At 38.8% G+C, this 13,313-nt stretch overlaps 1 protein-coding gene across 2 annotated transcripts in view; it reads left to right on the top strand.

Moving 5' to 3' along the window:
• Positions 1 to 13,313, top strand: part of CADM2 (cell adhesion molecule 2) — a gene marked incomplete at its 5' end in the record, with an annotated part of 679,347 nt that overhangs the window by 553,449 nt on the left and 112,585 nt on the right. For both annotated transcript variants that reach the window (XM_082052398.1, XM_082052399.1), the window contains one exon: positions 1,435 to 1,605. In XM_082052398.1, coding sequence (XP_081908524.1) covers positions 1,435 to 1,605 — 171 coding nt within the window. The remainder of the gene's footprint in view (positions 1 to 1,434; positions 1,606 to 13,313) is intronic.

Here is a 13,313-nt window from a genome sequence, read left to right as displayed (position 1 = left end):
TATTAGTTATTTCATTCTAATAACTATGATTTAACCCTGGTCAATATTCCTCTCACCTACTGATCCCTAAATATTAATAGTCACCATGGCAGAAATTGAAATCTCTTAAACCAACAGGTAGAAAAATGCTTGTATGCAAGTAATAATTATTTCTTAGGAAAGAATGAAAATTGTATAACTACGTGGCATCTTCATCTACCTAGAGACAATGAGAAAGACCACCTTACTGATTCAGAGGTATTTTTAATCTTAAAAGGTGTATCTTAGGCCATTTAAGATTTGCTTTCCAAAATTGGTATTTCATGGAAATGTTATTTAGGTCATCTTCTCTAGTGGGATTTAGTATAATTTATAAAAATGAAACCTCTCACTTTTTTTTTTCTTTTTTTTTTAGGGCACAGAGGACATGTAATCTCAATATAATTTAATATATATGTTTATCAATGTATTTATGTCTTTTAAAGCTTTCATTGTAACAAATTGATATAACAAGCTTACTATTTTGCTGAAATAAATTAAAATCAGTACTATAGGTATTTTGGAACCAAGTAAAATCATGCTAAAGTATGTGTAAGATCTCATGTTGCAGTTAATACATTAAAATATTTTTTTTAAAAAAAAAAAAAGCTCAGTCTTTCGGATCTTCAGTTCTGATCCAAGATTTGTGTTCTACAACAAAACTTTCTGAATTTGAACATTAACCTTGAGCTGAGTTGAATACTTCTTAAGCATGGCTGTAGGCTTCCTGCACTCCAGGATCTGGGCTGAAAATTGTCAAAGAGATTTTTAACTGAATCTGCACAAAATAAGTATGCCAATTTAGCATGATATAAAGTAGTGAGTAGGTGATCTCTCTGAAGGAATTTCATTTCTAGTCTTCTTGGGGCTTGTCTGTAGAGTAAATACTATTACATGCTCTATTTACTGTTGTTCAACGCCATTGATATCTATTGCTTAATTCTAGGCAAACAACAGAATAAGCAATGAAGAAAGTAAGCACAAGATTAATGAGATTACATGTATGTAACTCTTAGTTAATGTGGCTCCAGTAATATCCATGTATCATTATGAAAGATTATAAGCATGGACTTAGAAAGTTTAGTAATTAGTGACACTCTGACTACTTAAGGTAAGTGATGGTGCAACAGACCACATTTTTCTAATGAACTGCAGAGAAAATTGACATCAAATTTGGACCTAAACATATAAGAGAGAATGGTGAGAAGAATTTCATTAGAGTGTAGTGTCATGTTACCAATTTTGAAATTTTCTTTCTCAATATGTATCTCCTGCCCCAACAATTTGCTTTAAATAGATTAATACAGGCATGAAAGATGTGGGTTTTTTCAATGAGTGTGATAGATAATTTAGCCGTCTAATGCTTGACTACTTTTCCTAAAATTATTGGACATGTTTGTTTATTTTTTCTTTCAGATGTTAAATATTTAAAAGAAGAAGATGCAAATCGTAAAACATTCACAGTCAGCAGCACACTGGATTTCCTAGCAGATCGCAATGATGATGGTGCAGTTGTAAGCTGCAGAGTAGATCACGAGTCCCTAAACTCTACACCTCAGATAGCAATGCAGGTTCTAGAAATACACTGTAAGTAATACACATTATATATACTTGCTTGTCTAGTTTTGTTTTGTTTCATAGTTTCTAATGTGGGAAGCAATGGGTATCTCTGGTATTGTGCAGATAGAGAACATCTTTCTTTCAGCCAGATTCTCTGGTTTGTATTTGATCAGTTGTTTGGGGTTTTTTTTGTTTTTATTTTTACAAGGGAAACTCTAAAAAGTTTAATGACAGCATTACCAGTGAAAACACTGTGGGACTGGGTTCCTGGTTTGCTTTGAGAAATAGTAGAGAGGAAATGCATATGTTTTTTTTGTTTATCATTGTAGCAATGGGAAAGAGTTCTTAAAAATCAAGATCATAGTGGTTCACAATTTTTCTTGAAAGTTTCTAGAAACTTGAAACAAGGGTATGAAGAAGCAAAGTTTGCAGTAGACTGCCTCAATATCTTTGAATCCTGCTAATGAAACTCTGTTAATAACACAAGTTCAGAAGGAAAAACCCTTTAAATTTTATTTTTAGGCTTTATCTATACAGCATGTTACTAAGATAATCCAAACTTCAGTTGTCCTCTATCTAAATACATTGTGTTATTTTTTCAAATAGGGTTTCTGGAAACTTGATCTTTTCTGCAATGCATTATTTCAAAGCTGAAGGCACCTGCCTAAGTATCTCTGTGCCCTACTCTGAAGTCGTGTTGTCTTATGAGTCTTTTTTTTTTTTTTCTCTTACAAACCATGAGACACTCAGAAAAATGCCATTTCACCATCCGATGATGTTTTCATTTTCACTTGCATTATAGCCACCATTCTTCAGGGTCCAGCTATTTGATTTCCAGCTAGCAAAATGAGGCATCTGGAACATATTGTCAGACCAAATGAACGGGAGAGACCTTGCATGCTTCTGTTTCTGGCTAGGTGTAATTAAAGAACCTGCCCCAGATTCTATTATGAAGCAGACAAGCTTGTCTGTAAAGCACACTAGTTCTGGAGATACTATGTCAAGGACTGCTGGCATAACTAACTTGTTTCTAAAGGGGGATATTTCAAGACAGCCAAGCGATCAGGCCTAGTCGGCATGGGTCTATGAAAGGAAGGTCTTGCTTCACCAACATGATCTCCTTCAAGGACAACATGACCCACTTAGGGGATGAGGGAAAGGCTGCAAACGTTGTGCACCTAGGGTTTAGTAAAGCCTTTGACATTGTTTCCCACAGCATTCTCCTGGAGAAGATGGCAGCTCATGGCCTGGATGTGTGTACTCTTCAGTGGGTAAAGAACTGACTGGTTGGATGGCTGGGCCCAAAGAGTTGTGGTGAACGGAGCCAAATCCAGTCGGTGGCCAGTCTCCAGTGGTGTTCCCCAGGGCTCAGTATTGGTCCCAGTTCTGTTTAATCTCTTTATCAATGACTTGGGTGAAGGGATTGAGTGCACCCTCAGTAAGTTTGCAGATGACACCAAGTTGAGTGGGAGTGTTGATCTGCTGGAGGGTAGGAAGGCTCTACAGAGAGATCTGGACTGGCTGGATTGATGGGCTAAGGCCAGTTGTGTGATGTTCAACAAGGCCAATTGCTGGGTCCTGCACTTGGGTCACAATAACCCCAGGCAACGCTACAGGCTGGAAAGCTGCCTGGCAGAAAAGGACCTGAGAGTTTTGGTCAACAGGCAGCTGAATATGAGCTAGCAGAGTGCCCAGGTGGCCAAGAAGGCCAACAGCATCCTGGCTTGTATCAAGAATAGTGTGGCCAGCAGGACTAGAGAGTTGATTGTTCCACAGTACTCGACATTGGTGAAGCCCCACCTTGTATCCTGTTTTCAGTTTTGTGCCACTCATCATTAGAAGGACATTGAAGTACTACAGAGAGTGCAGAGGGGGACGATGAAGCTGGTGAGGGGCCTGGAGCACAAGTCTTATGAGGAGAGGCTGAGGGAAATGGGCCTGTTTATCCTGGAGACAAGGATGTTGAGGGGAGACCTTATCACTGTCTACAACTACCTGAAAGGAGATTGTAGCTTAGAGGGTGCTGGTCTCTTCTCCCAAGTAGGAAGTGATAGGATGAGAGGAAATGGCCTCAAGTTGCGCCAGTGAAGGTTCAGATTGTATATTAGGAAAAAATTCTTTTGTGGAAAGGGTTGTCAGGCATTGGAACAGCCTGCCCAGGGAAGTGATGGAGTCACCATTGCTGGAGGTGTTTAGAAGATGTATAGATGAGATTCTTAGGGATGTTGTTTAGTGCTAGAGTTAGCTTAATGCTTGGACTCAATGATCTTAAGGATCCCTTTCCCCAAGATGATTGCATGATTGCATAAGCGTTTAAGACTCACAACACATGTAAAATACAGTAATGCCAAAAGCACTCCATGCATAGAAGCTGACAGCATTGCTAAAAATCCCATGTGAAAAAAAAAGCCTGCAAATTAGGAGGGTGTCATTTAGTATCCACAAGTATTAATAATAGGTACTGAAAACAACTGTATTCTGAAACATTCTACCCATCTTCTTCACCAAATGGCTGTTGAACACCTGCCTCCCCTAACGTGTTGAAATGGTATCTGGACTACAGACATGAATTTTTAACAGGTTTATTTCCCTGAATTTTAAATCCCACAACTCTCATCCACTGAGCTGGCCCATACCTTCACTTCCGAATTGCTTACTTTTCCTTCCGTGCCCTCCTCAAGATGTTAGGACTACAGGAGATGAACCAAACTAAATGGAACAGTGCATACAGAAACAGGACAGCTACACAAGGTTTAAGCTGAGTTACAGTGGCTGCAACATAATGTGATTCTGGCTAAAGGCAGGTTTGTGGTTTGTGTGATCATCAGAAGATCATAAGGCAAGGAAGCCTTTCTGTGGCCTCTCATACATAAAGCTTCTTGAATATTCGTTGTTTCATTCACGTTTGCACACTACGTAGCAAGTCATAACCTTGCTAAGTAGCAGCAGGATGCATCTTCCTCTAGGCCTGTTGCTTCATGTTTTGAACAAGATCTTTCTCTCTCTTCTGGGAGTTCACTGAAGTTCTCTAACAAGAACAAACTGAACAGAGTGTTTACAATTACTAATGTGCTTTATGTTGCTGCACTCCCCACCCCCCAAGACTGCCAACTTATCAAAAGCCACAATGCACAAGTAATTATTCTCTGTCGTGTCTGCTTGCTCCATTTATTTTCCACCAATCGATTTAATACTCTCCATCACTAATATGGAGACATTGTACATGGAAAGATAAGTAAAAAATGTACCAACAGAAGCTCAAGTTTAGAAGAGAGGGTGGAAATACCATTTAAAATCATGGAGAAATTAATATTTATTACTGGTGACAAGGAGACTAAGAACAGGCTATTATTGTCCTTTTCCTTACCATCTACATCTCCATGGTCAACATACTCAGAGATCTTACACTGGGCAAGTTTCTAAAGAAAACTTTATAGAAAGAGAAGGAGATTCAGGGAACTAATGATGTGGTTCAGCAAAAAGCCTTGAAGGAAAAAGACGAGGAGGATCATATACCAGAGCAATCTTGAAGACTCCGAATGGAGTATATTGCACTGGAACTGAGGCCCTTGATTTTATTCTTCTAGTATTGCTCTCCCTCATTGTGGGTATTACTGCAGTCAGTGGAAGCTGTTGGCTTTCTTCCATCAATCCATAAGACTTAAATGTATAACAGTATTTGTATCAATGAGAGGCATGCTCACAGGACCTAATATGAGTTGACCCAATATATCCCCAGTGGCAGCTGACAGCAATTCAAAAATAGTGCTGACAAAACAGATGGATTATGGGACCCCATGAGAAAAGTCAAGACAATTTGTTAATCTGACGTCCTGTAGGCTCCAAAATCATGACCAAACGGTGTATCATTTCTCCACAGGGCACTTGTTCTGAATATCTCAGGGGTTTTTCAGATAAACAGATAAGCAAGGACCTTAAAATGGTCAAACAGAACAGGACAGATGAATATCAACTTAGGAGAGAACAGATGCACAATGATTGGGTATCACTCACTAGAATTGTACTCTGGTTTTAAAACACCTTCCCAAATCTGAAGAATTTTATCTGTGGTACATGGATGCTCCTTATGAATTATCATTACAGGTTAGAAAAAATAAACTAAAAAAAATTGTCTAGCCATTTATGTCCTGTGTAATTATGCTTGAATGTAATAAAGTCTTCATTTTTCAAGGCAACTAGCCCATGACTATGGACAGAACATTTATGGCTTCCTCAAAACAAAAACAAACAAACAAAAAAAAAAAAGCAAAGAAAAGGAAACTAACAGAACAGTAGGGATTACAGTATTGTGTTTGCATCCAGTGGTTGATAGACAAAAAGGAAAACAATGCAATGGCTGGAATTACAGATTTTTATTTATGCCTAGTGAAAGACAGATTAAAATTAAATCTGTCCGAGGTGATGAGACTATATGAAACAGATATTTGTAAAGAGTCCATGGAGAGATGTAGGTATAGGTGTTTATGAGTCCACACATCTGCTTTTATGATCAACTTTAATAGGAAGTAAACTTAACAAATGAAAGCCAGTAATGCCATCAGCAACAATGATATATACTTTATTCCCTCTTCTTCCCCATACACAAATCTTTGCTCTTATTAGTGAGACAGAGAAATCAAATCAGCTTTCCACTGTAGTACTACCATACATGAAATTAGGCTGAGGACTAAACTTTTATGATAAAAAGTGTTTACTTTCTTTTAATATATATATGTGTATGTAAGAGAAATAATGTTCAGGTCCTTCTGGTATACTTTTTTTTTTCAATGATTAGGTCCAGAACTAGAGATTACCTATATTATTTATAGCTTGACAAAAAGATGGTTATCTTGAAAAAGACCATGATCAGTCCTTGTTTCCACAGGGCTTTCCAGACTAATTTTGCAGGCTTCAAACATTAAAATAATCAGGATGCTGTTGGGGTAAGCACACTGTACCCCACTGCAGACTGTGGTATAATTATCTCCCGCAATCTTTTGAGCTTTATTTATCACTAATTGATGTTATGCTCACTTGTGCTTGATCTTGTTCATCTGTATGTCATGCTCTGCAGAGCAGCCCAGTTGCCCAAGTCTTTCTGTCGTGCTGAAAGGCTTGGCTGTAATTTAGTTTCTGCTTGGCCAGCAGAGGTTTGTGGCAGCATGACACTGCTTGCTGAGTTTATTTTTCCTTTGACCCTTACTGTCAACAGTAAACCTAAAATAGACTTGTATCCCCTGTGGCTTTCTTCTGAAGTTTGCTTGTCAGCCTAGCTGCCACTGATTATTAGGAAGTGCTTCTTGTAAGTGATAAATGCAAATCTCAAAGGGATATTTAATGTTATTGTTTACTTCTGCGTTCAAACTAAACTGAGGATGCATTCTTTGTTTTTGTATAGAAGAATCACAGGTGCAGAACTCAGTTTTGAAAGCTTTTCAGTATGATATTTATGAGTTTGTATAGCATAAGTCCTCATGCACACTCCTCAAAAGACATTCTGAGGGCAAATGCAACTTCTGGTCGACACCTGGGAAGTGAGTGAATTCTGTTCATCCCTCCGCAATGTCTCAGACACATGTTGTTTCCCAGAAGCAGCATATTCACTTTCCTCCATGTCCTGTCTGAGCAGAACCCAGCCAACACATTGCTTCCCACTGAACAGAGTGCCATAAAATTACCCAGTGGTAATTACCTTACCTTAGTGAAGATTCTCTGACTACAGTAAATTACCCAGCAGACCTCAGTAAAAATTAATTGTGTAAGTCTACCCCAGAGGCTACTTTTGAAGCTTTAAAGTGAAATCATATCATTTGAACTTCAAAAGTAATCATCATGATTCTAAAATGGCAGCTGTGATGTGATCTGTGCTAAAGGACTCAGTGTGATTTTGCTCAAAAGCTGACCACACTCCCAAATGACAGCACTAATAAGCTAAATATGTGTTATGTAAAGAAGCATCTAAAGAGGCAATTTTGAGTAAATTCTAGATTGGCAGACACAGATGTGCAGTGAATTGTCAGTCTGACAAGTCTATAGCCATCAGCTAACTTGTTTTTACAATGTTTGTGTAATAGGCTGTTTCTTCATTTGTGGGTTGTTATTAGATTCTTTTACAATGATCGTCCAAACTTGAATTTAAAATTAGGCAGCTATTCCAAGAGATTGTTGGCTATTGTCCAGGAAATAAACTTATTGATTTTGAATTAAGTAAACAAAATGCCTTGAGTGCAGCAGACTACAGATAAGCAAATCAGCAATGCACTTGTGCAGCCATCTAGAAAATAGTGTGTGTCTGTGTGTGTGTGTTTAATAACAGTGTACTACTGTGATTTCTGATGTATAAACAAATGAAGGCCACCCTGAAAACAGCATGGGGTTAGAATTTCTACTGGTGTAAAGCAGAGTAATTTTGTGAAAGAACTACATTACCTGATGCTCACTAAGAGAGTTTAGCCCAATATTTTTACTTGGCTGGTTTCAAGTTTTTGTTGGAACACAGTTTCTACAATTATGCATTCTGAACAAAAATAAGTTAAAATATATGAAATATGATATATAGGGGGGGTGTGAATATGTGAAAATATAAGATGTGAAATATATATAATATACATTCATATAGTACTGTGTGAAATAAGGCATCACAAAAAAGGGCAAGAAAAGGGTCGTGCATGTTGACTTTTAGACCCTTTGTCTATGGATAATGTCTAAACTGTAATGGCACATCAAAACAGTATTTAGAGAGAAAAAAAATCTTCCTTAAACCTTAACGTTTAATTATAATAGATAAGTTACGCTTTACATATCTTAGAGAGCTGTTCAGGGTGACTATCTCAACCATGGACACGCTGATTTTTTTTGTAGCTCAGAAGGGGCAGATGTGTGCCCATGAAGACGCATATAGAATTGAGCACCTCTTAGCTAGGATAAAGTTTGAGAGGATAGGGACAGTTTTCCTTGTTGCCTCCCTATGGTCCTTCTTTACTGTAAATGGGTAAAATATGTGTCACACCTTCATTTTCTTTTGACTGTGTGGCTGAGGCAGACCATTTCTCTTTCTGAGGCCGTTCAACTAAGACATAAGATTTGAATTTTCTTTTAGTGTACTGCTTTCTTTTTAATTACTTCAGGTTTTGTTGTTTTGTTTTGTTTTGGTTTGGTTTGTTTTGGTTTGGTTTGGTTTGGTTTTTTTACTTGACGTATGCCTCGCAGAATTACCCAGGAGTTAAGCAGTACCCACGCTTTAGGGTCAAAGGCACAGTCCTCTTTTTAGGAAGTAGCTTGCAGTGTCTAGGCAGAGAACATGTTGCTCTGAAGTGAAGAAAATATGAGAGTTAGAAGACAATTCCTTCTTTTTTTTTTTTTTTTTTGTTTCTGATCACTCAACAGCCCTATTGGTCGTTCTCATTTGCTTATGACCATCTCTTCATTGGGCTGTGTGACATCCTTAAAGTCACACTGGCTAAAGTAAAATCTGGGAATATTTGGCATGATTACACAGTGCCTTAATCTTTGTATGCACAACCTGGCAAGAGATCCAACCCAAATGTCAGGAAATGGTTTACTAACTACGATAATGAGGTGTCACAGCATTCCAATTTTTCATTTATTTTTTAACAGGACCCCAAAATATTGAGCCAGCTCAAGTAAATGCAGATAGACTGTATGTTGAGTCAGGAGGGAAAATAGCTGAATGCTTGTAAGAATGGAAACTTGTTTTGGTTTTTCTATGAGAGAAAGTGTTTATCTAACTATTTCTTTAGTCAAGCACACAATTCTCCTATAACTTCTGATACAGTGAAAAGAGATGGATTTTCCAAGGGCATAAATCTCAAGGGCTGTAAAAGAACTCACTCAAGATTTGCACATCCAGGGCTTTGCAGTTCTCTATTCCAAATTAGCTCTCTTGCTATACCCATTTTATCTTACAACAATTTGAGTGTTTGGAACTGTGACACTTCAGAGTCCTCTGGAACTCGTGGAAGGTGGCCAATATCTCAAGCTTGAGCTGTCTTTTAAGAGTAACATGATGGCACAGATGCAGCAGCACTTTCTCTGGCACAGCCCATCCTATTACATCCTGTACAGAAGAAAAGGCATGGAAGATTTCCCCTTGAGGAAAGAGAATTGTTTTGTTCCAAATGGATATACTCCTAATGATTTTGCCGGCTTTAATGCTTTATTCTTCAGGGTTCTTAGACTCAGCTCTGGAAATGAGACACATTTCGGCTATGTGTTCTTTCTTTTTTTTTAAGGAAACAGTCTGATGTCATTGTACAGCTACCTAGATCCAACCTTTTGGAAGTTGCTAAGTCATTAGCAGACTGTCATCTCTTATCAGTCTTTCTGCTACACATACCTGACAAAGACAGATGTGAATAACAGGCCACAAGAGGGAAACCCAGAACAATTTTTTTGAGTGATTTGACAGGACTCTGGGTGCTGTAAAAACAATCTTTTTGCTTCAGACACCAAAGAGTTCTGGGTTTTACTCCAACACTGGCCTGTCCCAGGGATCTTTTATACGTATGCTCTTTATCCTTAATAATGAAGTATACTTCCCATACTGAGTTAATGGAAGGTAGTAGCTGGTTAGTGTAAGAGATCACCCAGCATCTTGATCACCTGAGCTTGGTTGTAGCAATACATTTTTTCAGAACGTACTTCATCTCTACAGAATAGGCCTGGACCTCGAGTTCTTAGGTCTCACCTTTTCAAGTGGGTTTCTCTATCTGACCTTTATTTTGAAATTAAATGGTCTTACTGATTAAAGCTATGTTTCCCTTCTACTTATAGAGCAAGAGGGCTATGTTTTCTCTGTGATGTGCAGACAGGACCTGACTCTCTCCTAAAACCTGCCTCTCTGATAACAGACAATCTCTGTAAGCCTGAGCAAGCAGGGACTTCCATACTTCAACAAAAATCTGCCAACCATTTGAATCCTTTAGAAGTTTATGAGGACAAGCTAGGTGTTTTCTTAAATGGCTACCTCAGTCTGATGAAGAGGTACTGTCTCTGCTGACTGATGCTCTCATACAACTATCTGAGTGGTGTTCTTGCTTTTTGCTTTCAATGAGGATGCTCTGCTGGACTGCTGTGACCTTGAGAATGGGACAATTTCAAGATCTTTCAGTTGTCTCCTTGTTAGACAAGTTTGCCCTTTGTAGACACTCAGGTTTCCACCCCAGGACTCATCTATGTTGAGATATTCTTCTGGTGTTTTCTCCAAACAGGATTTCTTTTATCCCTGAGTCACAGTGTGAATATTATTATGGACAATATATCTCAATGTTATTTGAGTACTTTGGTGACCAGCTTTCCATTCTGCCTCCCTTAAAGGAGGGATATTTCCACATTTAGCGATGTAAGATGCAGTTGAAATTAGTAGTAATAAGAATGCAAATTAAAAGATTCAGCCATCAGTACATGTAGACCTCTTCATATTGAATGAAAAGTAAATAAGTTATTATTTTTAATTGTTTAGCTCAAAAATTTTGTAAATATTGTGTTAATAAGTAAAATTATCTTGTTTAGGCTTTTCATATTAGTGAGTGCTTAAATGAAACATCAAGGATAGCTACTATAAACACTAAAGAATGATATCTGTGAATATGAAAGTTCTGTGCCACAATTTGCATGTTTAAATGAGATCAATTAGGTTAATGATGGATGAAAATAAGAAATCCATTATTTAAATGTAAAATAACTCAAAAACTTGTGGGTCCATTTACTGTCAAACTTTCATCTTTCAAAGGGGATATCTAGTTCAAAGGGTTAATGTACAATTCTGACCTTTCCCATCTGGAGGCTTATCTTCAAATATGGTTTACAAGTGAAATACAATTTAATATAATTTATTTTTCTGTAAAATCTTTTGTAGGCAAATCCACAGAGTGGCTTGTCTATTCTGCTTAGAAACTTTAAAATATGGTGTGAACAGGTTATTCCATTTGCTTGTTGTGTGCTTAAGAGAGGGCTAAAGGATACTAAAAGTAGGATGTTCAGGAAATAAACATAAATTGAATATGATTTAATTTCAAAGGAGTAGGACTTTAGGCATAGGAAAGAGACAACCTGCAGTAAAATGACTGATAAGACAGAGGGCATGGATATGCTGGGAAATGGAGCACAGTGAGGTCATCCCTGAACCTGTTCCAAATATATGTTTGAACCACATAGTGTTCAGCCACGTGGAGATGCTAGCTTTGATCAGTGTGGTGACATTTCCGGATTAACAAGCACTAGTTGGCTAACAACTGTTTTCTCTCTGGGGATAGAACCTTATAGAGCTCACTGTAGGCTTTTGGGGTCACATAGTTAATTTGGTCATGACTGGGCACTGGCCATGGTCATCAGTAGAAATCCCCACAGAGAGTCAGTCAAGTCACAGGAGGATATTCTTAGGTGGACATAATAAAGAGAACAAGATAGTCCGTCTACCTGAACACATCAGAAAACTAGTGTCATTGTATAAATAAAGCAGTGCAGCTGATTCCTGTAATGATAGACCTTTCTTTGGGTAAGGAGATAGGTTCCAGAAATAATGTTCTGTTGCAGACAGACAAGCAGCAGTATCCCCAAGACTGACTGATTTTTGAAGCTCCTAATCCAAGTAACAATCATCTAGTGTAAAAGTGATTAAAAAATAATTTCTCTACATTGTATTTGATAAGACAGATAAGACAAGCAAGACACAGCAGCAGCAGCTACAGTAAGTTACATGCCTGAACACTATATTATTATGGACCGGGGTGGACACTGGGGCTCCTGAAGCCAGGGAAACCTGAGAAAGAGTTTGCTGTGGCATTCATGCCGGCAAGTGGCATCTCTCACAAGAGAGGCTGATGAGGCTTGGGCATTGTAAGGAGCAACTGTGGGAGATTTAAATGGTCCTCAGCAGTGCAGGTGACAAGGAGTGCTAGGAACAGGATGGGCAAAGAAGGTCCATGGCAGTTTGCGCAGGTGGGGCACGCAGGCAGGGCGATGCATTCTACTCATAGATCCACAGCCCAGGGTAGTGCTCCAAGTCTCTGCCATAATGGTGAGCACTCCTGCAGGGAAAGCCCCTGAAATGTCTCGGTTCCACCCAGACAGAACCAGTAAGAAAAGAGACTTCTGTAGAGGTGGTAGGTTGCAATTAGTGCCCAGACCCCACTCCGGGAGAAAAGCTAAGTGCACAAGGTGTGCACGGGTTGATAATCTGATACATCAGGTAGCTGAGTTGCCGGAAACAGTTAAAAGGCTGCACAGTATTAGAGGAGTTAAGATGGAAATAAGTGATTTCAAAACTGTGTTCCTGTAGCAGACACCACTGAAAATGTAGCAGACACCAATGAGAATGAGGCACTTTGGACCCTGGTGACCTGCAAAAAAAGGGCTTCGCCTCAGTCTCCATGCTCCAGCATCACAACCGAAAACAGATATGAAGCTTTAACAGCTATATAGACACCAATGAGCAAGGTCTGCAAGGAGAAACTGTATCAGCAGCACACAGTGGATACTGTAAAAAGAAACAAAGGGTGCTTGTAGTGGGTGACTCTCTGTTAAATGGCACTGAAGCGCCCACCTGCTATCTTGACAGGGAGCCACGAGAGGTATGCTCCCTTCTGGGAGCTACGATCTGAGATGTTACTGAGAAGGTTCCACAAGTTGTCAAGAGCACAGACTACTATCCACTGCTGCTCTTTCACGTGGGCACAAATGCCACTGAAAGACAGAACCTAGGGGTGAAAGTGAAA

Source organism: Streptopelia decaocto (genome assembly GCF_964273445.1).
Source record: "Streptopelia decaocto genome assembly, chromosome: 1".
NCBI classification, from domain to species: Eukaryota; Metazoa; Chordata; class Aves; order Columbiformes; family Columbidae; genus Streptopelia; species Streptopelia decaocto.
This window is presented reverse-complemented; position numbering and strand designations above follow the sequence as displayed.